At 35.5% G+C, this 27,808-nt stretch overlaps 1 protein-coding gene across 1 annotated transcript in view; it reads left to right on the forward strand.

The window, feature by feature from the left end:
- LOC149578281 (heavy metal-associated isoprenylated plant protein 45-like) overlaps positions 1 to 17,614 on the forward strand; it is a 39,867-nt gene extending 22,253 nt beyond the window's left edge. Inside the window, exons 5-7 of the mRNA XM_089799906.1 lie at positions 17,014 to 17,089; positions 17,169 to 17,463; positions 17,563 to 17,614. Coding sequence (XP_089656032.1) covers positions 17,014 to 17,089; positions 17,169 to 17,463; positions 17,563 to 17,614 — 423 coding nt within the window. The remainder of the gene's footprint in view (positions 1 to 17,013; positions 17,090 to 17,168; positions 17,464 to 17,562) is intronic.
- The last annotated feature ends 10,194 nt before the right edge of the window (positions 17,615 to 27,808 follow it).

Genomic DNA, 27,808 nt, shown 5'->3' on the forward strand with positions numbered 1-27,808 from the left:
AGGGAGAGAGCTTTCCCCCTCAAAGGATCAATCCTCTTTTGAACATTTTTATGCTGTAGGTTTTCTAACAGGTTTCTTTGGAGCTTTGTGGAGAACTTCTATTTCTTGTCTACATTCTCTCATACCATAGCATCTTAGCTTAGCTTTCATTTTTACATGTAGCTTAATCTCACATAGTCTAATAGTTGGATAGTAACACTCTCATCCATGCTTAGAATAGCTGCACTTTTCATATTCATTCTAGTTTAATCTTTAGTTGCATTGCATTCTTGAGGAACTCCTTGGGACATTTGCATTCTTGCATCTTGTCTTTGGAACCTCCCATTGCATGGTTTACTAGCAAGAAGAGTATCTCTAAGGCTCATCTGAGAGCCTTCTTATTCTTGAAATATACTCTCTTTCACTCCATGGATAGGGAGCTCTAAGCCGGCATCCAAGCATTCCAAACTTATGGAATCGTTTGGATAGAAGGGTTTAGAGTGTGACACAATTCGAGTGTACATTTTTGGCGCCCACCGTGGGGCTTGAATCAAGTTTCTAGCTCCATTTGCTTTTATTTTTCATCTCTGGTTTTTTACAGCAGCATATTGGATCTAATCAAATTCTTTTGTAAAATTATCACTCTGGTTTTAAGGCCAACCCATAAGTAAATTGGTTTGAAGGCCAAAAACTTAGTTGGTTTAAAGATTTGATCATATCTTTTAAACCGCTTGGATTTTGGTTTTGAAATTTTTTTTACAAGTTGGGTATATGTACTTAAAATGTCTTAGTCCAATTTTTAGAGCATTTTGATGTGATTTTCGGGAGTTATGAGTTTTTCTTTGTTTTTCATAAAAAGCCATTTCTGATCACAAATCAGCGAATTTTTCAAAAAAACTTACATTTTTAGAAAGGGTTTTCAATTCTAATGGGGGTTCTTTCTTTGTGTTTTGAATTTTGAAGTTGTATTAAAGATCAAAAACTCGATTTGATAAATTTGGCCTGTTTTGACAAAATTGATCTCTAGAGCACAAATGAAGAGATTTTTTAAAATTTCTTGCATTTTTGGAAAGCTCTCTGATTTTTAATAGGGGTCTCTTCTTTTCATTTTCATTTTTGAATAAAAAATCATAGTAAACAAGTCCAATCTTGTTGACTAGGTCAAAATCAAAGAGTAAAAATGAGAGCATTTGTGATTAACTTGCACTTTCTTTGCATGCACTTGGTTGGAAGATAAATTGGATTTTTGAGGCAACTCACCACTTTTTATTGCAGATTTTTATGTTATTTCATACTAACTTTTGGTGCTAACAAGTTGTGATTACAGGTTGCCATCCTTATGAAAAAAAAAAATTGAAACATTGCATAAAAAGAACGCATGTCAAAGCTTCAAATGCGCAAGGGCTACTAACATTGTTTGCAGGGCTGCCCAAAGCATAAAAAACTCAAAATTTCTTGTTTTTTTGTTTTCATGTGTGGCATTGACTAATTGTTCATTTTTATAGGCACATAAAGCTTGTGATTGGAGTCTTTTGGTAATAGGAGAGTATGCTCTTCACCCTTGTGGTGAATTAGAAATCTTGACTTGCCATTTGGTTTCAAAAGAAAAGGGTAATTGAATCTTCTTGGTGTGTTTGGGAGAAAATGATTGGAATAGGAGAGTATGCTCTTCACCCTTGTGGTGAACCAGAAATCTTGACTTTCAAAATTTGATCCACTTTGTGTAGTTTAGAATCCTTTAGAGGGCCTACTCTCGGACAACCTGAGAGGAACGACCCAAGTGGGGACAAGCCGATTACCTGGCTCTTCCAACCCACTATAAACTCAAGGCTATCAAGGACACAAAACTTTGGTAGACGTAGTGTTTATCTTTGCCTAGTGTGATCACTTATGGGATTTCGACCATAAGGAGATCACTAGGCAAGAATGCTTAAGGTACTCTTGTGATCGCGAGATCGGTTACTCATCGCAAGGTGAGGTGTCTCGTAATTGGGAGAAAGAGGAACACTATGAATGGAAGCCCTATCTAAACACCCTAAGTTAGTAACTACCTTTTTTAGCCGCTCAACTTCTTGGTGCAATGATCCATCCTAGTGGACTACTCGGATCACCCCAAGATTTTACACTCACCATATGTGTTCCCTTGGTTGTGCTTATGGCACTTCCATGACAAATCCAATATCTCTTGTGGGAAACCACTTGGTGTGAGGTGAAGGAGCATCAAGCGTGGGCTAAGTTGTTGAGTAATGAACCATGTCCTTTAGGTACATATTGCTTGATGTGTTCTCAAATGTGGTATACTTGTGAAAATCTTTTGAACATACACATGATGATAATTCTAGAAAATTCTTTTGAGACATCACATATGCTTGTATCATGCAAGGTTTCTTTGTCCCTTGCTTGAATGTTTGAAGAATACTCCATGTGTCACTATCTTGCTTGGAAAGAAATTGTTTTTGAACATCAAATTTGCTATGCTATCAACTATTGTCAAACTTTGTCAACCAAGTCAAAGCATCAAGTCTTAACATTTTTCTTGTGTTGCTTCCTAAGGGGAGTCTCATCATTTAACTTTGATTTGCTATGTCTCTAGTTCTTGAACATGCTTAAAGTGAATTTTTGGTCTTAGCACTCTTGGTTTTTTTGTCTTCATGGTCTATATCTGCTTGCTAGTTATTCTTTTGCTGAAATGGTTTTCTTGATTTCTTGACTACACTCTTGGGTTGGAGAGTTGTTCACTTGTCACCCCACTTGCTCTATCTATTTGGCTATTTGGGCATCTTGCCTAGCTATTGACTTGAGTCATTTATGTCATAAGTTTCTTGGACATATTGTTTGAAAAGTCACTTTAATCTCTCTCTACTATCTTGGCAAGTGAACACTCTACCTCCTATAGTTTCAACATCAAGTTATCTTCTAGGCTCTTTTATGCTTGGATTTGCATCTAAAACTATGGAATCTAAACCTTGTGCTACCAAACTTCAACCAAATCTAGATGATCATGATATCCTCCATGTCACTAAAGAGTTTCAAGTTCTATATGCACAATACAAAGAACTAGAAGAGACAAATGATCTTTCTTACCTTCATCTCTCTAAGCGCATGACAAAAATGAAGTCTAAACTTGAGAAAAGGTTAGAGGAAAATATTGCATCACTACATGAATCTTCCTTAAGGTCTTTACATGCATGTGAGTCACCTTCTTTGAGGTCATCCTCTTCTTCTAGGTCTACATTCTCTACTTCAAGACATCAAATATCTTCATCTTCTAGATCTAAAGACCTTTGTAGAGAACAAGCACTTGAGCCTATGCCAAAATTTCATGATGGACCTATCTTTGACGAAGATAATGATGAAGACATGAACACATTATATTCACTTGAGAAACAAAAAGAAGATCCTATACATGTTTCTAATAGAACTTTTGCTCCCTTGGAAAATTCTTATGATGACACTTTGCAAAAACTTCTTGGCAATAAGATCATCATGTTACCTAAGTCTAGCTCATATGGAAATCCATTCTTGGATACCTATTGTGCCTATCATAAATCTAATGACCATGCTACTTTTGATTGTATAGAGCTGAAACATAAAATCCAAGATCTCATTGATGATGAGATTGTTGATCTTGGAACCTCTAGTGACTCATGTGCTAAGGATACTTTTCTTGAGAAAGATCATATTAATGAACCTATGTCTAGTGATGGTTTCCTTGATACCTCCACTTCTTCCAACACTCGTGCATCTCCCAACACTTCAAATCTTTCCAACATGCCTCCATCAAACAAAAAACCTAGTGCTTTCCATATTCAATATGCGTACCCTCAAGGGCTACCTCTAAAAGAAACTCAAGCTAACCTTCACTTGGCTGCAAACCTTTTCCATGCTACTAATCATAAATATCCTCAACCTTCATGCACTACTATGCCTAATCCATGCACTACTCCATTCACTCTTCATTCTCCCTTGTCCTTAGAAGTGGCTCCATGTCAAGAGGACTCTCAAAAAGAAAAAGCTATAAATGTCAAGAAAGATCAAGATCAAGCACCCTTTCATCTTCAAAATTTCACCCCTCCATATCCTATGTCTTTTCCATCCCCCAAGTATAATGAAGATACCACTTCCATTATCTCCCTTGAGCTTACTAAAAATTATGAGAAAAGTTCTCTTCCTATGCTATCCAAAGCTACTTGTCAAGATCAAAGTGTTCTCTCATGTTCTACTTCTCCATATCCACTTCAAAATTGTGCTCAAGCTTCAAGTGATACTATTAAAAATGTTGTTCCTATCAAAGGGACTCATGAGTCTATTGATGGCTTTGACCATGTTGCTCATTCTAAAGATGTTGATATCCCTTCCCACTATCCCTTTGCATCTTCTAAATCTATCCTTGGTCCTTATCCATCTAAGCTAAAGCATTCAAACCTTCCATCCATATTGGGGCCTTATGTTCCTCCATCTCCTACATTCACTCCTAGCTCATTCCCTAGCTCTCCCATCATACCTGAAGATCAACAAAGACACTCATCCTTGATGACTTTTCACCCATCTATACATCTAAACCAGTCATATCATCCTTATTCATCCACAAATCCCAAGTCCTTTGGAAGTGAGAATAAACATAAGAATCCATTGAAAAATGAAGATTTCTATGTCCCATCTAATTGACATGTGAATGCTAAGAAGGAAAATGCACAAAAGAGACTACAAAGGTCCACTATTAACAAAGCTAAATCAAAGCAAATGTGGGTTCCTAAATCCATCATTGAAGAAATGCAATCTCAAGCACCCAAAGAACGAGGAAAATTTAAAGCTATGTGGATTCCCAAGTCTCTTTTAAAAGACTTGAATATTGAAAATACTTCAAAGTTGACATTCAAGCTTCCAAAGGCTTCCATTCCATCTTCTTCAAAAAATCTTCCTAAAAATATTCCAAAGCCTTCCACTCCACTTTTTTCCAAATCTTTTCTACCACCTCATACATCTAAATCTCAAGCTATTTCATCCATGATTCCTCCATTGTTCCAATACCCTTCAAGGTGTGTGTCAATGTTGATCTTGTCCAATATTTTAGCTACCCACATGAAATCCTCTAAAGCTTACACCTCCTTTCTATACATGAACTATTATCCTTCATATACTCTTCCTACTACCATTTCTCTTTCATCACCCTATCAACATCTTTGAGCATACCTCTCTATGGTCTTGGCTTATCATGACTTATCTTTTCTATAGGAGCATTATCAACATTCAAATAGCTTGAGCTCTTTCTAAAAATCCAAAAAAAAAAAAAAAAAAGAAGAAGAAGAAAAAAAAAATGAAAAAAATGAAAATGTGCCTTGGTGAAAACCACTTCTTGTGGAACCTTGGTAGCAAAATTAAAGAGAAATAAATTTATCCTATGGTGAAAACTACATCTTGTGGTACCTTGGATAAGTACCATGATGAAAACCTGGCAAACAGGCATCATGTGTAATTCTTCCACCATCCATCTATCCCCTCTTCTCTCTTTGATCTTCACAATGTTGAGCTATCTTTGCATATTGGCTATCTTATCCACCAGATTTTCTATTGTGCTCTCCCATTCACTCATAGCCTCTATCTTGAGCTTTATCTTTATTGCTCTATCCCATTGCTATCCTATCTAGTTGACCCCTTGGTCTTGATCATAATAGATGAAACATGGTTCTCATAGGTCTCTTGACATGGCTACTCTTTTGGACTACACACTTTCATGCTATCTTACTCATTGGCTTCCATCGCTTATCTTATATGCTATCACACTTGTTGGCTTTAGCGCTTATCCTACATGCTATCTTGCTCATTTCTTCTATTGCTTATCCAAAACCTACTTTATATGGCTATCTTTCCCTAGCTTGGGTACTCTTGAGGAGTGTGTCCTTGAGGATCACTTTCACTTGCTTCATACTCCTTTCTTATCCATCTTTGGCTATCTACCAACTTTCTCCTCCATCATGTCCTATACCTTGCTAGACATTGGGAGAAAATGATGTGATCTTGCTTAAGAACTAGTGATCTCTAAAACCTTCTAAAAATTTCAAAAAATCATATATGATGCTGAAAAAATCCTAAAAATTAGAAAATGTCCTGAAAAAATCCTAAAAATTAGAAAATGTCCTGAAAAAATGATCATCTTAGTGAAAACCTAGCAATAGGAACTTTGATGTATCACCAAAAAAATTGAAAAATTCAAAAAATTGAAAAAAATCCTAAAAAAATCTGTCAAAGTGGTGAAAACCTGGAAACAGGCGCTACTTGAAACCCTTGCACCTATGTCTATCAATCTCAATCATCCACTTCTCTACACATTTCCTAGCTTGGAATTGTTTCTTGTCCTCATCTTGGGGCATAGCTACTTAGCCTATTGAAGTATTCTTGTGCATTAGGGTTTCTTTGACAACTCACAAAATAGTGTTTCTCAACACTTCCCCCACATTGACATCAAGTGTTTTTCAACACTTTACAAATAGTTTACCTACGGTCTCCGATGTCACGATATTTCTCACTATCAGAATCAAGTCTAGAAGAAATGGCCAAGTGACTTACACACACGCACTTTAACACTTAAATAACTGAGCTATGCTAATCTTTATCTACTTTGTGTGCTATCTATGATGATTTCTTTGCCATGTGTTCCCTCCCTAATAGTCTTTCGAGGATGGCATTGACTAGAAGACTGGGGGCATGGGGCATGTCTTCTTGATTTCTGCTTGTGGGTATACTTTGTTTGTCTATAGTGTTGTAAGCATTCGTGCTTGTCCTATTCAACACTTTGACTTATAAAAGTATCATCCTTGACTGTTTTGCAAGACCGGACTCAGGGTTTATCCTCGCGCTTATGCCTTGATATAGGTGTAATCTTGCTAAATTAAACTTAGGGAATCTAATCACGTAGTTATCTTGACTTACATGTCTCTGATGCTTAGATTGGATTTCCACATACCTATCTAATATCGATCATATTCATATCCTCATAGTTATACTAGTGATGGTTGTATGATCTCATGATGTCCCTAATAAATGCTCAATGATGAAATTAAGAGTCTAAATGTTATGCACTTCTTGCTGGTAAACCCCTTTGCATTTTAGGTTCATTTTCTAGCTTAGTCTTGCATTCTTGCATATGGGGAGAGCTCTCTCTTCATCTTTTCACAGACATATCAGCTAACTCCTTTCATATATTTCTTTACTTTCTTCTTGTTCATGTCTTTTCACCTTCTTAATCTTTCGCTTCATCTCTTTTCTATCTTGTCATCACATTATATAAAGTTTTGACCTCTTAAATAATTTTGACATCCTAGATTCATTTTCGGGATCGAAATCCAAATTCAAGTTCATCTTGATGGTCAAAATTGTCTTTTAAAAATTCTACTTTCTTCTAAGTAGTTAGCTGACCTTTTGAGGTCTAATCTTTGAATCATCACTGGGGCATCTTCATTTCTTCATGTCTTCATCATTTCCATACTTAATATCTACTTAAATTCACTATTTCATGTCTGAAATCACCTTTCTACTCATTTTGACGTTATTTTTATGCTATATCCTTCAAGGTCAACTCTAGTCAAACTGGGGCATTTTATCAATTTTTTTATATAGTCATTCTTGGGTTCTAATCATCTATCTGTCATCTTGGACATTGCTATATTTTAATTTTTTCATTTCTAGCCAGTTTTTGCATCCCCTTACCTCATTTCAATTTCGATCCCGAGGGGGCAGAAATACTCTATCACTGCTTAGGAGCATTTGTTTGATCTTCTTACTTGATCTCACTCTATCCGCTTTTCTAAGTGTTAGTATTCTTCTTGAATTCTGACATCATCTCTTCCTAGTGTTCAGTACTACTACTATTAGGCTGTGCATTCAGGACTTGCTATCTATTTCTACATTTCACTCTTCGAAATTAGACATCTATATCTATCATCGCCTACTTGGCTTCAATTTTCTTTGACATAATGTGTTCCCAGATCGATCACACATTATTCAAAGAGGGGCAAATGTAATCACCTAAAAATGGTCATCTAGACTATTAGCCCCCTTTTCAACATTTTGGCTAAATTAATTTAATCACTTACCTAAGCCAAATTGCTAATAATCAATTTATTTGATTATAACCTATAGTTTGACTATGCTATCCTAAGTTCATTATTTGATTAAAAGAACATGTCCCCTTTTAATTAAATAAAAGACCCCATTCTTCTAACCCACTTAAAGTGCACACATAAAGTCCTTTTTCTATTTTACAATTAAAAGAAAAGGCTTGTGAGACTTTTTGTCTTATGTGACAAGTCAACTTATATACTATTGGTTGACTTGTGTGTGCACATGGATCACTCCTATTTTTGAATTCAACCGTTGATCATCCACCATCTTCATCTTGATCTCCACCGTCCGTGCATCTTTAAAAGGGAGAGAGCTTTCCGCCTCAAAGGATCAATCCTCTTTTGAACATTGTTATGCTGCAAGTTTTCTAACAGGTTTCTTTGGAGCTTTGTGGAGAACTTCTATTTCTTGTCTACATTCTCTCATACCATAGCATCTTAGCTTAGCTTTCATTTTTACATGTAGCTTAATCTCACATAGTCTAATAGTTGGATAGTAACACTCTCATCCATGCTTAGAATAGCTGCACTTTTCATATTCATTCTAGTTTAATCTTTAGTTGCATTGCATTCTTGAGGAACTCCTTGGGACATTTGCATTCTTGCATCTTGTCTTTGGAACCTCCCATTGCATGGTTTACTAGCAAGAAGAGTATCTCTAAGGCTCATCTGAGAGCCTTCTTATTCTTGAAATATACTCTATTGCACTCCGTGGATAGGGAGCTCTAAGCCGGCATCCAAGCATTCCAAACTCATGGAATCGTTTGGATAGAAGGTTTTAGAGTGTGACACAATTCGAGTGTACATGGACTACTTTTGGCAATATCAAAAGTTTTCTGTTTGGACACAAACACATGCTTCCTTAGGATTATTGGTACTATTTTAGGAGACATTGTTTATTTTCTTGTCTTATCCCATATCATTTAGTCTTATTGACTTAAAGCTGCTTTCACTTACAAGCTTCAACTGGCTTGTAAGAGCCAATTTCTGGGAAGCTTCAGTTGAACTATTCATCTAGAATTCCACATTTTGCATGCATGTCTACCAAGGCAGTTGCAACTCCAACAAATATATTCTCTCAATATATCTATTTTGTGCATATCCAGCAACCATGACTTTTGATGACCACATTACATTCAGGCATTCTGTCAAATAGTTCACATGACTTATCTATGCTTCCATTTTGTAAGCATGTCTCCCAAGGCAAATGCTACTACTTCATCTACACTGTCTGAAAAAATCCTTTATGCTTTGATGGATGGCTATAGCTTATCCCAAAGCTCTCATTCAGTAGTTATCAGATGATCAATCAAGAGGAAACAATTGAGAGCTTAGAGTGACACAATTTTGAGAGTTTAGTTCTAGATTGACTTGTTACCTTTTCATATCTTTAAAAATAGCAAGCACTGTCAAGTATGTGACAAATGCATTGACAGTTTTGATCATCATTTTCGAGTATAGGATGGCCAACTATTTCCTAAACTTATGACTTTATTTTCATTCTGTACAATTACATTATTCTTCTATTCTACCTTAGATAATGCATATAACGTAAGTTAAAATGTAGTATCCTTGCACTAATTAGTGTTTGTTGATGCAGTGGATTAACAATTGTATTGGACGAAGGAACTACAAGGAATTTTTTTTCCTGATGATTTCTGCCCTTCTCTTGGTAAACTTGGTTTTTTCTTTTCTTCAATAAATATTCAAAATGAAAAATAAAAAATAAAAAAGAAAAATGATCCCTATTATATAGATTTTTATAATTACTTCATGATACAAATATGAGTTTCCTTGGTAGGTATTTCCTCCATATTTTCCACTACACCTTATGACAGAGTCTAGGGAAGAGAAAGTGGAACTAAATCAAACCAATTCCTTTAAAGCTTGAGTTGTAAGCCATAGCAACCATATGTTGATCCTTATACATTGCACCTAAGCTAAGAATAGGTAGCCAACATATTTGCATTAATGTTTAGCTAATTATAGCATGGTGCTTAAACCATCATGCTCCAGATCCAAGAGCATTTTGATTGAGCCTTCCTTCTGCTTGGTTCAAACCCACCTTAAGGTCTAAAATTTTGTTCTACCTTATAGAAAGCAATCATTTAGCCCATCTTGCTCTCACTTATTATTGACAAGTACATGGGTTGTACATCTTGGGCTTGGATTTTAGCTTATACTTTAGTGGTCAATTGGACTCTTTGTAATAGTGCGATGTTTCCTTAATTGGAGTCACTTTGATGTGGAGATTGTATCTAAGTTGGGTAGTAGTTTCTCATTGGAACCATTTTTTTTTGTCTTGGTGAGTTATGCAAAAATCTTTGCATATTTTTCCTCTCATTTTCAAATTTATGCACAAATAAGAATTATAATATTTCCCATTGAAGTGATAATGAGTTATGTAAAACAATCCTTTTATCACATAGTGTTCAGCCTTTCAATTGGGTCATTTTACAAGGTTCATGCACTATTTTGTCTATGATTGCAACGCTTCCTCTTGGAAAACTTTTCTTCTTCCATTTTTTACTCATAAGAAAGGTTGATAATCTTGTCAAAAGTTTGATTTGAAATATTGATATTTTCTGTATTCAACTTTTTGGTATTCCTTCTGTTATTTGATGAATGTATTTTATGCTTATTTCCTTTGGTTGAAATGCCAATAATAGGGTGTCAGCGCATATGATTACATTGTTGCAATGAGGGAGCAAGAGTGGCAAAATATGGGAGGAGCACAAATCCCACAAATGTCAATGACAAGTTCAGTGTCAGGATTGAGTCATTCAAGTTCTATGAGTGCGTTACACCATGGTTCTGGTCCTAGCAAATTTTCCAAGGAAAGACCCACCACTCTTGAAAATGTGGTTCCTTTGGTCCTCAGATCCTCAATCTTAAAAAGTAACTTTGATTCCAATATTGAAAACTAAGAACTCAAATGACTAGTACATTGTGATCCTGTTACACCAAACATCTGGAACTAGATTACTTGAGCAGATTACAAATTCACACTAAATGATATTTCTCATCAATGCTTTGACAATATAAATTGCAAAACTGACTATAAAGAAGCAAAGATTGAGTTTCATATTCAATATTAAGGCTTTGTTATATCTAAAGTCACATGTATAGGAACGAGAAATGTTACAATTCTGGATCCACATTAGCTCTCCAAGTGGTAGGAAGCAAGCCTCTATTTCCCATTGTGACTAGTAATTCAACTATGCTTTTCAAACCTTTGATTTTGTCATCTAGCACCAACCTTAAGAGCCTTCTAGGTGATCTATATTGTTTAAATCTCTCTCAAATATTGCTTATTTATTTGTTGCTATTGTCAATCCCAATTGTAGGGATAGATTTATCTATTCACCCCTTGTACCACAGTTATCCTAGTATAGCCATGACAATCAAACAGTGAAGGCTAAACTTCTTTTGAGATTCTCATGTATGGATCTAAATACATTCTTGTCACATTAAATGAATAGATAACTATTGTTGCTAAGAACACATTTTCAGTCTACTAGTCTTTTATTTGTTTATGATCCATAGTGTTAGTTTATAGTTAATAAATTATAATATTAGCTTATCCACCACCTGTGAGCATCATCTAATTGCAACAAGTGCTAAGTGTTCCATTCATTCTCATGAGAGATGAGTCCTTGTGAACTATTACTCATGAAACATGGGTCAATGAATTTGACTTAAAATCTACAAAGTTGAATCTACATAGCAATATCATAATTTGACTTGTTGTGGAAAATATCTCCTACTTACTAATAATATATTGTTGTTTTGGGTAGTTAATGGTTGGTTCTTATGGGAAAAATGGTTTTAGGAGCTAAAAAAGTGAAGGCCTTTTGAAAAATAATTGAATATTGTAACTGATATAGAAAATATAAAAACAATATAATATTTGTGAAATTTTATGTTACTTAAAAATGTGATTCTATATTTTGTTTCAATTTTTTAATCTTGTAGTCCATGTGTTCATCAATGTATCATCAATGGCCTTTAGCTATATAAGCTATAGTCTTATTCTAATATATGTCCTTTCCCCTTGTAGTTGAGTACAGGTTTGGACTAAATCTAAATGAAACTGTTCCCCTGCTTATTAACTATTGTAAAAGTGCATCTAAAGTTGATGAGGAGCTAAGAGAATATAGCTTGCACATGTTAAAAGAGTTTGGTTGTAGAGAAATCAAAAGTTCATATCATCTATATTGAAAGTATATGTATGTTTTGTGAAATGCATCTTCAGATTTCATTTTTCAAATAGAAAACCCTTATTATTCAAAAATCTATAAATAATCACCTTAAAGATGCAATTTGCAGGAATTGGAGAGTTTTGTCCTATGTTATGCTAGAGATGTGGTTGTTTATTGTGATACAATTTTGGAACATGCTCTGGACTACATAAGCTATGATCCAAACTACATTGATAATATGGAAGAAGATACAGAAGAGAGTAATGGAGAGGAGGATGAGTATGTTAAAATTGCTTAAGAGAATTATTTGCTTGAGAAAAAATAATTTTTGCACAATGGTGTCTTTTACTTTCATGTAATTATGAATTTTATTACCAATATGTGAATACTATTCTGTTGATGTCGAGAGAGTCTTAATGAATATAGTGATGATGAGGATATCAGCTGGAAGGTTTGGAGGGCAGCAACTAAGTGTTTGTCTACTGTGATAACATCTCGTCCAGAAATGCTATTAAAGTTGTATGAGGAGGCATGTGCTTTGAACCTCTCTCAATTGTTGCTGGGAGATATTTATCATTTTCATAAAAGTTGACTCCATTTGTCCTATACATTTGCCATGTTTTTTGACCTTTGTGTGCCCAATAATTTTGGCATAGTGTCTCTTCAAAGTTTATGGTTTACCTCCAAAGAGTGACAAGAATGGCCCTTTGTCTTTGTTAGATTCAAGAGGATACATAAATTCCATTCTCTTGGCATAACACTAACCTACTAATGTTATGCACAAATAGGAATAAATTGTGATTGAAATGATATATATCAGTTGTTATCTCATTTCCAAATGTGGTTAGCTTTAGGAATTCTTTTATAAGATCTTATATGAAATGATTGCTAGCTAACACCTGCCAAGGAAACATAACTTGCTTCTTCCCACAGTGAATTTTGTTCAAGGTTTTGTCATTGTGAAGTGTAGCCCAGTTCTTTATGTGCCAATGGCAATACAAAGAATGCTAAGAGATGGCATGGTTACTCTCGTTGATGTTATTTCTTTGTTGATAAATATATCTATTGCATTTTCCTTGGTTTGTTAAATGGGAAGTAATCTAAGGGGAGAACACTTCGTTATTTTTCCCAATAAGTGTTTTTATAAATATAAAATGATAGCATTATTTAGACTTGCACAATACACCAAATTTTTATTTGCTTCAATTATTGAACACAACAATTTTGTGATATCCCTGTGAATATGTTGACAGTATTGAGATGAATCTTTTTCATTCATTAATTTCTCAGAGAGATTAATAGCCTCATTTGGCATGTGAATAAGTTCTAAGGTTGCATGGAATCTATTTTGCAGCCTTGCCCAAGGCTGATGAAGGGGAATCTCTCTTGTCTATGTCATGAAACATATCCACCTAGCATTTTTGAGCATGTTGGAGTAGGTCTTTAATTTAGTTTTAATATGTTTTCTTGTCTCTCAAATGGGCACGTGCATTTATCACTCAAGCGCATTCCGTTCAACTATTGTTATTGTTTTGTGTCATTAAATCATTCACTATTTGGATTTTCACAATGTCTATGAATTTTCCTTGTTTTATATTCAGAAGGACATGGTTTTCTCTAATGTCAAATTAGAACTTATGGATAGTGTTAGTTATTAAGCAGAAATGGAGATCGTACAAAAGCCAAAGCTCATGAATTTCTCTTATCTAATAGATGAGAGGAAATTATTGAGTCAGAGAAATTTATGGAACATCCGTAAAGATAAATACTTCATGGGCACAGTAGCATACCCAAACTATGGGATCCGTTAGCCAGATAAATTTGCAACTAATTTACTAAGTTTCATGTTAAGACTGAATTCCTTATAGCTATTATGCTACTCAGTCTCTACTTCAATCCTGAGCATATTTTGCCAGCTGTGTGGTATTTTTCTTGAGGGCTACTTTTGTAGATGCTTTCCATTTAATATATGTTGCAACATTTGGAAGCATATTTTACTTTTTGTACTTTATAATATGAGGGTAGATTTTTGGATTAAATATCAACATAATGATTTTCAAGAACATAAAAAAAATGAATATGCTTATACATTCATTAGTAGTATTGAAGCTATTTTAAAAGGCTTAGGTTTGTAATTGGAATAGCTACAATATGTAGGGTCTAAAGTAGGAAGTGATTATAGATCTTGTTGGACAATGTCATACTTATAAGCAACACGTGATGCATCTTGTCAATACAACTTCATAAGTTACATTTTCTATTTATGATTTTCATTTGGAATCCATTGTTTTAGTTTTGAGATGAATTTGGTAAAATTCTTTTTGAAATGATTGAAAACTCTAAAATATTGGGATGTCCTTTGTAAGTTATTATGTTGAAACATTTTAATCATTTTAAATGCTTTCATTGGAGACACCAATTCTAGTTTGGGTAACAGGGTCTGGTAGATAGATTTGTTAAAAAACTGGGATTGAATTCATTTTGGATTCTACATAATTTCATATGAAAAATTAAATTGCTGTGAAAAGGTCATGTAATTTGGCACAATATACTCCCAGCAATGAGTCTAATAGCAATTTAATAACAATGACAAAGCATGAAGGTAAAACTATTTATCTCATAGATGATCAAAAAATCAAATGACACTTATTTAAATCTTAAAATAAGACACAATGCCAACAAGAAACAAATTTACATTCCAAAAGGAGAGTTTTTGTCAAGCAACAGCTTCTATATGATGGAAAGAGATAGAGGAAAAATAATAGAGTTGAAGACAACTCTTCAATTTATATATTGCATATAATCAGTAGATACAAAGTTATCTTTACAAAATAGAGCTGCTGCCCTACACGTCAAATACAAAAAAAACATAGTCCTCTATTTTAGTTGACTATTTTGCTGTTACTATAGAAACAGATAATTTCTTTTTAAATTTTCAAATTGTTCTACTCTACTATAGAAAAACCCCTATTTTCTAACTTTCTTTGTTACATATTCTCCACTCCCTGTACATTCAAGGAAAAAAACCGTAAAAATAGCATTACAAAGAGAAATATATTAAACACATACTATAAATGTTTGAAGTCCATTGTAGAAGTCTCCACAAAACATAATAATATAGTAAGTACAAAACTTTTCTTAGACAAAATGATGGGACAGCAAATAGCAAAATGATAGGTAAGCCTTGGTAAACGAAATTATTGGCACTGTAAAATCAAAGTTCCCTACATGAGTTGGCTTAGCCTTGGGCTATGATATGATGTGAGGATAAGTATTCTTCACACTAGTTAACTTTAGTCTCTTTCTATTTGAATGATAAGGGCTCTTTTGGCCTCGGGAATAGGAATCGGGTATAGCTATCTATTATTGTGTATTTTGTTATTCCGATCTATTATTCCACACCAAGTTAAGTTCTAAAAAATGAAATTAGAATATGAGTGAATTTGAATTGAAATTAAATTAGAAATCAAAATTTGAATATGTGAGATGAAATTTAAAATTTTATTGTAAGCTTGCACAGTCAACACATAGCTCTACACAAAAGGCATCCACTCTGACTTTGAAGGGTGCTAGGTGCTAGTTCATCGTTGTCAAGACAATATGAGTCATTCACATGAGCAATGACATTGCAATTTTCTCAGTTAATTTTGTTTCCTCCTCTCTACAACTTAAGTTTCTTTTCAGATTTCCCAACTAGGCTTCTTTAATAGAAAATGGAATCCCCAATGAACTTGCATAATAATAGAATCTTCAAGCTGTGTGTTGGGAACAACATGGATTGCTGCAATCATCACTCCATTTGATGACTGTGTCTTTGAGATGATTAGTACTGTGAATCTCAGTCTTTAGAGCTTCCACTAATATTGGCCACTACATCCCAAACATAATGTCAAAATTAGTTATGCCAATTTCCTGAGGAAGCAGTTGCTTGGATAGTCAATGTGGACCACCCATTGAGGTTTGTAGAATAGAGGGGTTGTCTGGTATGACCCATTTGATAGGACCCTGGGAATCTCCATGGTTGAACTGAAGAAATTATCATCATAAGACAAGAAAATGTCATGTTCCTGCAAAGAAAATAGAATGTTAGCAAAATCAGAACTTGTTACTACCACTTCTTCATTCTTTATTCTTCCCTCTTCATACATCATTATTGCATCACTTAGCTCTATCACACTCTTGTCTTGGTTATGAAAAATGTTTTCAAAAGACATGTTGTTCCATGTCAATATATTGTCCCATACATTGTTATCCATATGTTGTCCCATTACTTTGCCATAACACATCCAAAGAGTGATAATATATTAGTTGTGATAATATATTAGTTGTGATAATATATTTATTGACCAAATTGAAAATGTTACCAAGTAAGAAGGCAACAACATAGCCTTCAAGGTTGTTTCACTATATATGTTGTACATGTTTACTCTTCCACAGATTCATCGCTTCCCTTACCTCACCATGATTCCTTATGTAAAGGAATACTAATTGCTTAGTAAGGTTTGTCAAACATTAGGGTTATTATATTGCATATTAGTTTGATAGGAAAAATGGTAATCAGTTTCTCATTCTTATCCACTATATTAATATTTTAGTAGATAAGAATATAAACTGAAAGAACCATCTCTTTAATACATTGCATTAGTAAATTACATTTGTATGATATATTTTAGTGAAAAATGACATTTTTTTTAATTTTTCTTTGTGGGCAGGTTGTTGAATTGCAGGTGAGATTGCATTGCAAGAGCTGTGAGAGAATTGTTCGTAAAGCCCTTTGTAAACTGAAAGGCACAACTCTCATCCAAAATTTCTATGCTTTTCTTTTGATTCAAACTTTAGCTGATAATTCTATCATAAAACTCTGTAGGTGTACAAACTATGGACATAGAGATGAGCATTCGCAAGATAATAGTTATTGGGTGTGTAGATCAGAAGATGGTGCTCAAGACTATGAGAAAAATAGGAAGAAGAGTAGAGTCATGGCCATTGAATCCTTATCAACCTGGTCACATCACCACTAAGCCCAAGACAAGTCATTCTTTACATGACACTTCTATATATACCAAAGTTTATAATAATTATAGAAAGCACAGATACAATGGGAGTTTTGGGTATTTCAAGCTTGCAAATGAAGATGAGATTTCAAATAGACGCACTCTCATGTAAGTTGGAGCAAAACCCAACAAAGTAACTCAAACCCTATTTTATGTTTCATCCTGACCAATGTTGATAAAATGTGTTGATGGATAATCTTGTTGCAGGTTTATGTTAAAGTCATTGCTAGATCTTTTCACCTTCCAAAGTAGAAAATAATCAAAGGTTCTTGGTGGGGTGGTGACTTGGAAAGCCCACTTAGTGAGTCGACTTGGGGGAGTCAACCTAGGGGAGTCCACCTAGGGGGGAAACTTGGTGAGAGAGTCCACTTGGTGAGGTGAGATGGTGATTCCACTTTGTGAGGCGACTTAGTGAAGACTAACCTAGATGAGGTGCTTTGGTGGGGTGACTTGATGAGCAAACTTAAAGAGTAACCTTGGTGAACATACTTGAAAAGTTGACTTAGTGACATGACTTGGTGGGGTGACTTGGTGAGCTGACTTGGCGAGCTGACCTGGTGAGCGTACTTGAGCAGTAGACTTGGTGAGCCAACTAAGTGAGCTGACATGGTGAGTGGGCTTAGAGAAGCGACTCAATGGGTCAACTTGGCAAGCACACATAGCAAGCCCACTTGTTGAGGCAAGGTGGTAAAATGATTGTGTAATGCCCCGCCAAGGGATCCAAAGAATAAACCTAAAGTTTTTACTAAGTTCAGTAGCATTTTTTTTTTTTTTTAAACATGAAAGTAAATACCACTTATAACTTACGGAAGCAATAGTAATGTCCATCTAAAAGTAAACATAATAGGTTACATTCTTTAAGGATCTCTTAACATTGAATTACATCTAAAACAACTATAATTATTGAATCCATCTAATACAACAACCACATGAAATAATAAGGATAAGTCCAATGTTTATACATTACATTTCTAAATGCTCAATCATCCACTATACATGTCACAGGGTATGAAAAGCTTAAAAGAATATACATATGTGGAATAAGGTACATCATCCTATTCTAATCCATGATACATCAAAGTAAAGATAACCATATGATACACATGATACATCATCATAGAAGATATATACATCCACAATAAAGATCAAACATAATAAACTAAGTGCATGGTTCCTCCCAACCATTAATAGCATCATTAGAACATCATGGATCCTAGCCATCCCTCCGTGCGTAACATTCCAAATCACCAAGGAGATCATCGGTGTTCACATAGTAGGAATGTCACTCCTAACATACACTACAAATATAAACATAAAATAACATCATCTAACATATGCTAATCATCAGTGAAAGGATACATATCCACCATCATGAAGGACGCATCAGCCATTATGTCTCAATGGATCTCAAATGATAAGAGTGGAAAAACACTACCACCTGACTGCGTGGTACCTAAGTGGTCCACTCCACCATGTTGAGGAGATAATCTCAAGTCCCAAACAGGCTATCCAAATCACATAGCATAAAAATACTCTCTAAGTCTCGAAATCCTAGAAGTATACTAACTCAAAGGTTCCAATCACAAAAAATGACATCTAATCCCAGAGGCACACAAAGACATGTAGGAAACCTACTATGCAAGTGGGAAAGTGTCATCGCATATATCATGTAGAAGTTACCCTGGTAGTTAGCTAAACTCCATGAGTCCCTACTAATCCTCATGTGGCCACTAGTACCCTCTCATACTGACAAGGCATACTATGGCATGCAAGGTCGCAACCATGCATTCTCTCTACTCCCATCCTAGTTTGTACTAGCACTCGAGGCATGGGAGAGAAAAAAAACTTATCTTTTTAGGTTCATTTAGTTAGTATTAGGTGTGAATGTTTTCACTTATTAAACAACTTACAATGAGTGACACTGGTAGCCTCTTAGGGCCCCAGCCCCCATTGCAAGCCACTTCTCGACACTACAAGCAGATTACCTACCCGAAACTCATGGAATCATAAATCTCAAAATCACAAAGGATAATCCACAATATAAACAACAAATCTCCATGAGCATCTGAAAAAAATCATAGATAATCATGACCACAACAGTTCTCTATTGGCAACTGAAGGTATCCCTGATAATCATAATAATCATTGGTTCTCAATAACCAAAATATATCTCAAATCATACTAATCGAAGACTCCCAAATGGTTGAGTCAAAACATGTCACAACATGACATCATAAATCAACATTTTAGTCCCATCATGGTGACTAGAAAATAAACTAAGGATAATTGATCGATGACTCAAAAATGGTTAAGTCAAGTGTCCCATACATAAGAATCTCAACTATAACAATCAGTAATTACAAACATTTCATAGAGCATTCCATCACATAACCATGGTTGGGTTTATAAAGATTGGAAATAAGACATCATCACGACATCACAAGCATAACCTCCAAGCCTCTGGTAGACGTCCTATAACTGGTTAACACTAGTATACCCAAAACCCAAAATAAATAGCATAGAGAAAACACAATGCAAGCACATGTTTTGGTTTTACTGAAATTACATAATTGAATTAAGTGTGGAGGTTTCAATTTCTGTTTGCAAGTATACTTCAAGTATATAAGATTTATCATTTGACCTACAAGTCAACCTGTTTGTTCCCTCGATAGCATTATCCTTCCATTATTTTAAAACAATTTTCTAAAATAATCATAAGATAATTATATACTTGTATAAAACATTGCACTAGCACCCATTGATTTTTAGATAAAATCACTCACGCTATTCAAAACATTAGAATCAACTTTTCAAATAATTAGTTTACAATTTCCTTTAAACACTTCAAGGACAATCATTTATTTAAAATAATCCTCATTGATTTTAAGTAAAATCAATCTCATTAATAATTCAATTATTTAATTCCACTAAACACTTATTAATATCTCTTTTCTTTTAAATCGACCTCATTTAAAAATCCATTTACTTAAATTAATAATTAATTACACTTCATCTACTATTAACTAATCTTAATTAAATTTAATTTAATTAGATTAGTTAACAAACCATATAAAACTAATGCATAGTAATAAGATTCTATTCAAACCTTCTTCAGTGGCTAAACAGAAAGCTTATGCGACAGGAAGTCTAACGGCGACAGGAAAATAGCATATAGAATTATAAATCGAGAATTGCATTGCGACAAAAAGTCTAGCGGCGATAGGAAAATAGCATACAGAATTACAAATCTAGAATTGCATTATGACAGGAAGTCTAGCGATGACAAGAAAATAGCATACAGAATTATAAATCCAAAATTGCATTGCGATAGGAAGTCTAGCGGCGACAGGAAAATAGCATACAGAATTATAAATCCAGAATTGCATTGCAAAAGGAAGTCTAGCGGCAACAGGAAAATAGCATATAGAATTATAAATCTAGAATTGCATTGCGACAAAAAGTCTAGCGGTGAAAGGAAAATGGCATACAGAATTATAAATCTAGAATTGCATTGCGATAGAAAGTCTAGTGGCGACAGGAAAATAGCATATAGAACTATAAATCCAGAATTGCATTGCAATAGAAAGTCTAGCTGTGATAGGAAGAATAAAGAGTGCAAATGAAATATGCGAAAATCATGAGTGCACCTACATACTGATGCTAATTTGCTATGCCTCAAAATCTGTAGAGCAAGCTCCTTCCTTCTCCAATGTTGTCAGGTCCTCCAAAACTCCAAAAATGCTCTCCCTAAGCCTCTAGGAGTGCCTGAATATAAAGGACTCTCAGGAAGCACCTAGAATGTCTCCAGAAACAACTAGAAGGTGTAGACAACTAAGCATGAGTCTATTCCAGCCTTCTAGATGAGTCATAAGGTTGTAGACACCATGTGCTTAATTGGTGCACTAACCCCCATGTTGTTGACATATGAGAAATAAAAAGGTGCGTTACTCCTAAGCAAGCTTATAACTTTTATTTTTTATTTTTATAACTTTTATTATTATTATTTATTTATTACTTTATTATTATTTTATAATTATTATTAATTTAATTTTCTAATTTTCTTTTATTTAATTCTTTTTCTCAATTAATTCTCATTTAATTAATTATAATCAAAATATCAAAGATCATGATATTATATTAATTTTCTCCAAATAATTAATTTATTAATTAAATATATTTATTAAGACTTAATTAATAGAAAATTCACCATAGACATCCAAGATAAAATATGAAAACCCAGCATAGAACAATTCATACAAAATCAGTCTAAAGGGTTAAAAATCACGAAATATGTCATCCGACACATTCGATGGGTAAAATATCCAAATACTTGTCCTACCTCACTAGGAAAAATGGTTTAAGGGTTTGGGATTTGGACTTGAGAATGTATCTCCCTTCTCTTATCATTGAGATAGTGTAATAGGGTACGCTCATCCTAGCAATTCAGGGAAGTCGATACCCGGTACTTGCAACCTGCATAAAAACTATGCATGTACATACAATATATATATATAATACTAAGCTAAACAGGCAATGGCAGGAAGTGGTGCATCATGTAGATCCTGACTAGCAGGTGCCTACGACTCCCTTCCTTAACCATATCAGAAATGCCATACAATAAGAACAAACACGCACACCATACACATGCAAGTATGGGGTAAGTATCCATAATAAAACACATGAAATAATAAACCATCTAACTAATCATCATCAATAACTAAAAGCAATGTAATGATCAGCATGCATACATGAAATTTAAAGTCTAAATGATCTCATCATATATCAACTGAATCCATAACATAATGTTTGATAGTCTCAAAACAATACCACTAATCCATCAACACAAAACTAGTCTAACATAGTCTAATAATAATAGCAACAATATGTCCAAAAAAATGTGAATGAGGGCAGGCACTACATCCACCCCCCCTTGGGTTAGGCTTACTCATAGAAGCCTACAAAAAAGTAGGGATATAACTCCTATAATCTAGTTGCATCCTCCCATGTAGCTGAAGAATCATCAGTAGGATCCCATTGGACCCTTACTTGCTCGATTGTTCGACCCCTGAGGGTCACCCCTCGCTGCTCCAGAATATGAACCGGCTCCAAAGCCAACTTCCGGTCCTCTACCTGCAACGCATTCCAATCAAGAACATGTACAACATCAGGAATATACTACCTAAGTACTAAAACATGGAAAATATCATGAATGCGAGCTAGGCTGGGCGGTAGAGCAAGGCGGTAAGCAACCGTGCCAATCCTCTCTAGAATCTCGAATGGTCCCACAAAGCGAGGTACTAGCTTAGAACCCTTTCTGTATCAGATTGGACTCTTTCGTGGACACACTCTCAAGAAAACCTTATCTCCCATAGCAAACTGCTTATCTGTCCTATGAGCATCAGCATACTTTTTCTGCCTATCCAGTGTCGTAGTCAAGTGCTCACAGATACGCACTACCTATTGCTCCATAACACGAAGCATCTCAGGACACAACAGGATGTGATCCTCAAGATTGTCCCAACTCAAGTGTGTATGAAAAGGATGTCCATATAATGCCTAAAATGGTGCCATGCCAATAGAACTATGATACCCGTTGTTGTAAGCAAACTCCACTAGGTAGAGATAGTCCTCCCAATGTGTCTGCCTATCCACCACATACATTTGTAACATATCTTCCAAAACTTGATTCACCCTCTTTGTCTGACCATCTATCTCTAGATGATATGCCAAAGTAAAATTTAATTGTGCTCCAAGCTCATGCTACAGCGATGTCCAAAATGTGGATGTAAATACAGGATCCCTGTCAGAAATTATCTGTCTAGGAATGCCATGTAATCTCATAATGTCAGGCATGAAGACATTAGCTACAGAAGCTGTTGTGTAGGAAGACTTGATTGGTGAAAAATGTGCCACCTTAGTCAACTAATCAACGGTAACCATGATAGCATCATGATGACGAACATTCATAGGTAATCCTACTATGAAGTCCATGGAGATGATATCCCACTTCCATGATGGAATGAGATTTGGCTGCAAAAGTCCAGCCGAGTGCTGGTGTTCTGCCTTCACTCTCTGACACTCAAGACACCTAGCCACATAATCAGCAATGCCTCACTTCATCCTAGACCAAAAGAACAAACGTCTCAAATCAGCATGCATCTTCTTGACACCTAAATGTGTTGAGTAAGGTGTACGATGGGATTTTGCTAGAATCAAGGTGCGAAGCTCATCCAGTAATGGCACATAAATCCTCCTCAAATGTCTCAAAAGACCATCTAACTCTTGAACATAGCCTGCAAACTTACCTTCCAAAGGTCTTCCTGAATCTAATTCTCTGCACACCTCCTGATACCAAGAATCTATAGGAAGTGCCTGAAGAATCTGACTCCTCAAATCCACACTAAGAGCCATAGATGATACCACATGTCTTCTGTGACTCAAAGCATCCACCACCACATTCTCCTTTCCTTGAATGTTCTTTACCTCAAAATCATACTCGCATAGAAATTCTATCCATCGTCTCTGGCGAGCATTCAAATTAGGCTGAGTGAAAATGTACTGAAGACTGCGATGATCACTATGTAGCTTGAATCTGTGCCCCAACAAGAAATGTCTCCACCTTGTCAAAGCATGAACTACTGATACTAACTCAAGATCATGCGTAGGATAATTTAGTTCATGATCCTTGAGCTTGCGTGATTCATACGCAATCACCTATCCATTCTACATCAAAACTGCTCTAATCCCTTCAAGAGAAGCATCTATACACACCATGAAATCACCTTCTGGATCAGGTATGGCTAAAATCGGTGTACTAGTCAAAAGCTCCTTGAGCTTCTGAAATGCCTCCTCGCATTTCTCTATCCACACAAACTTCTTTCCTTTCCTCTGAAGAGAAGTGATAGGATGTGCTATCCTAGAGAAGTTTTGGATAAATCTGCAATAATAACTAGCTAGACCCATGAAACTACGAATCTCTAACACATTAGTTGGTGTAGGCCAATCTATTATCGCCTGAATCTTTGTAGAGTCTACTGAAATACCATCACCTGAAATGACATGCCCTAAGTATTGAATCTTCAATTTGAAGAATTTGCACTTAGCTACATTGGCATAAAGTTGGTTGTCTCTTAAACACTACAATACCAACCGCAAGTGTTCCTCATGCTCCTTCTGTGTCTTAGAATATATCAATATATCATCAAGAAACACAAGTACAAACCTGTCAAGATAACACTGGAATACACCATTCATCAAACTCATGAAAATGAATGGAGCATTAGTCAACCCAAAAGGTACCACTGTGAACTCATAATGCCCATAGTGAGTTTGAAAAGCGGTCTTGTGAATATCAACTTCCTTAATGCGAAGCTGGTGGTATACTGACTTAATGTCAATCTTGGAGAATATTGTAGCTCCCTTGATCTAATCAAATAAGTCATCAATCCTAGGTAGAGGATACCTGTTCTTAATAGTCACCTTATTCAACTATCTATAATCAATACAAAGGCGCAAAGAACCATCTTTCTTCTTCACAAAGAGCACTAGAGCTCCCCATGGTGATACACTAGGTCGAATGCTCCCTTTGGCCAGAAGTTCCTCTAGTTGAAGACATAACTCACCCAATTCCCATGTAATCATATGATAAGGAGCTTTAGAGATAGGATCCACTCCAGGAATTAGATCAATACTAAAATTGATGTCCCTCTTCGGAGGCATGCCTAGAATCTCACTTCGAAAAACATCTACGTACTCCTGTAAAATTGGGTGATCTAAAGTCTTGCTCATGAGATCTTCCTCATCAAGATCATTTACCATAACAGCAAATATCTGACATCCCTTACGAAAACTCTGCTTCATTTGCATCACATAAATCATCCACAGAGATATAGGCCTTGGTATCCCAACTATCTTCACATCATTCCCTTGGTCATCTTGACACATTATAATCTTCTTCTTGCAATCTATACTAGCTCTATGAGATCCAAGCTAGTCCATACCCAAAACCACATTGTAGGAACCAAGGGGTATGACTTGAAGGTCCACTAGAGTATCAAAGCTTCCTAAGCTAAGCCCACACTTATGAACTACAAAATCTGTGGAGACCTTAATGCCTAAGGCTAGTTCCACTTACCAACCACGAACTTGCTTCACCGCATCCAACTTACACTTAGAAACTATAGATGGTGAAATAAATGAATCTGTAGCTCCTGAATCAAATAATACTAAAAGAGATATACCTCAAATAGCACCTATGGTCTCAACCACTATTCCATGATGATCCGCCTGACGGTGGTCTGCTGCTGCAAACACCCTATGAGCTCTACCTGCATCACCAACTGTAGGCTCTAAAACTGTAGGCCTAGGCCCTAAAAATTGAGGTGCTCATTGTGGACACTGAGCTGCATAATGTCCAATCTATCCACATGAAAAAAATTCTATATTTTTGTCAGATCCTTTACCCATAGGTGGTGCATTTGATTGCTGATGGTTGTTCCTGCTAACAAAAGATTGACTGCTCTAAGCTGGCTGATTGGGCTGATTTTGTTTATTGCATTGAGTGTTGTGGTTGTTCTTAGAGTTAGAACCTCTGCCACCACCTTAAGCCTAAGAATTCAATCCCTTCTTCTGTTGCGTATGTTGAGACTGTTGTTGATACTATTTCCCCTTAGAAAAAGAAGGCTTCCTATTATCACCTGAATTTTAGTTGCCTTTAGATCTTGATGTTGTTTGCGCTCCTACAAAACCTCCTTGACCAAGGTTGACACTTTTCTCAACAAGGATAGCTCGAAGTACCGCATCCTTGAGGGTTTTTGGCTCAAATACCTTGACACCCCCTATTATACAGTTATTCAAACCCCTAATAAAGTGTTGTGTCAACTGAGCTAAATTTTCACTGAATCTTGAAAAAGACATGAGCTCATAAAACTTATGCTCATACTCGGTCACTGAAATAGTGTACTACCTGAGATTATGAAACTCATCTGTCCTTTGTTGCTTCCATTCCTCTAGTATGAATCATTCATGGAAACTCTCTTAGAATAGTTCCCAAGTGACACTGCTCATATCGATTCCCAGCTTCTCCTCAATTGTCCACCAAGTGGCCCCAAAATTCTCCAAATTGGTAATCACAATTCTTTCCTTAACATTACTGTCGAAATCCTACATGGAAAAAATCCTGTTGAGGGCAATAAGCCACTATTCAGCCACATAACCAGAACCTTTCCCATTGAAAGGCTTGACCTTGGATCTCGAAAGATCCTTCATTTGAGTGGACACAATGGACCTCTGTCGATCCTTTCGAGGACTCCTAGACCTAGGTCTATGCTCTTGTTCTATCTGATGTGCTTTGGGCTGATCTTGAATAGGAGGTAAACGGTCAAGAATAGTCTGCATCATCTATTTCAAATCAACCTCTTCAGACTCAGCTTGGTCCTCTCTACGGCTCTCTTCCTGCTGCTTACTAGTGTGCTCTCCTCTGCTCTCTTCATGAGCAAATCCCCCATGGGCAAACTCATGGACACTGATAGCTCTGCCACGACCATGGCCTCTACCATGGCCTCTAACAGAAGACCTAGTCCCAGATACCATCCTACAACAGTACAAAGTACTATTACAACCAAGAAAACACATGTTTGCAATACACTAAGTCCAATTTTAGTTTTGAAAACTAAGCGTTGAAGTATGAAAAATATACAAGTAGTAGTTCAAGTCATGTTTCAGTTCACCTAGTTTTTCAAGTTTGAAAAGATACACTTAATAGTTCAAATTTCTAGTTGTTCCAAAATACCCAGAGCTCCCAATGTAGAAACTTGGGCTCTGATACCAAATGTAATGCCCCACCAAGGGATCCAAAGAATAAACCTAAATTTTTTACTAAGTTCAGTAGCATTTTTTTTTTTTAAACATGAAAGTAAATACCACTTATAACTTATGGAAGAAATAGTAATGTCCATCTAAAAGTAAACATAACAGGTTACATTCTTTAAGGATCCCTTAATGTTGAATTACATCTAAAACAACTAACATTATTGAATCCATCTAATACAACAACCACATAAAATAATAAGGATAAGTCCAATGTTTATACATTACATTTCTAAATGCTCAATCATCCACTATACATGTCACAGGGTATGAAAAGCTTAATAGAATATAAATATGTGGAATAAGGTACATCATCCTATTCTAATCCATGATACATCAAAGTAAAGATAACCATATGATACACATGATACATCATCATAGAAGATATATACATCCATCATAAAGATCAAACATAATAAACTAAGTGCACGGTTCCTCCCAACCGTTAATAGCATCATTAGACCATCATGGATCCTAGCCATCCCTCCGTGCATAACATTCCAAATCACCGAGGAGATCATCGGTGTTAACATAGTAAGAATGTCACTCTTAACATACAATACAAATATAAGCATAAAATAACATC

The sequence above is a fragment of the Cupressus sempervirens genome, chromosome 1 (assembly GCF_028749045.1).
Source record: "Cupressus sempervirens isolate cs-2001-9-10 chromosome 1, ASM2874904v1, whole genome shotgun sequence".
NCBI lineage: Eukaryota > Viridiplantae > Streptophyta > Pinopsida > Cupressales > Cupressaceae > Cupressus > Cupressus sempervirens.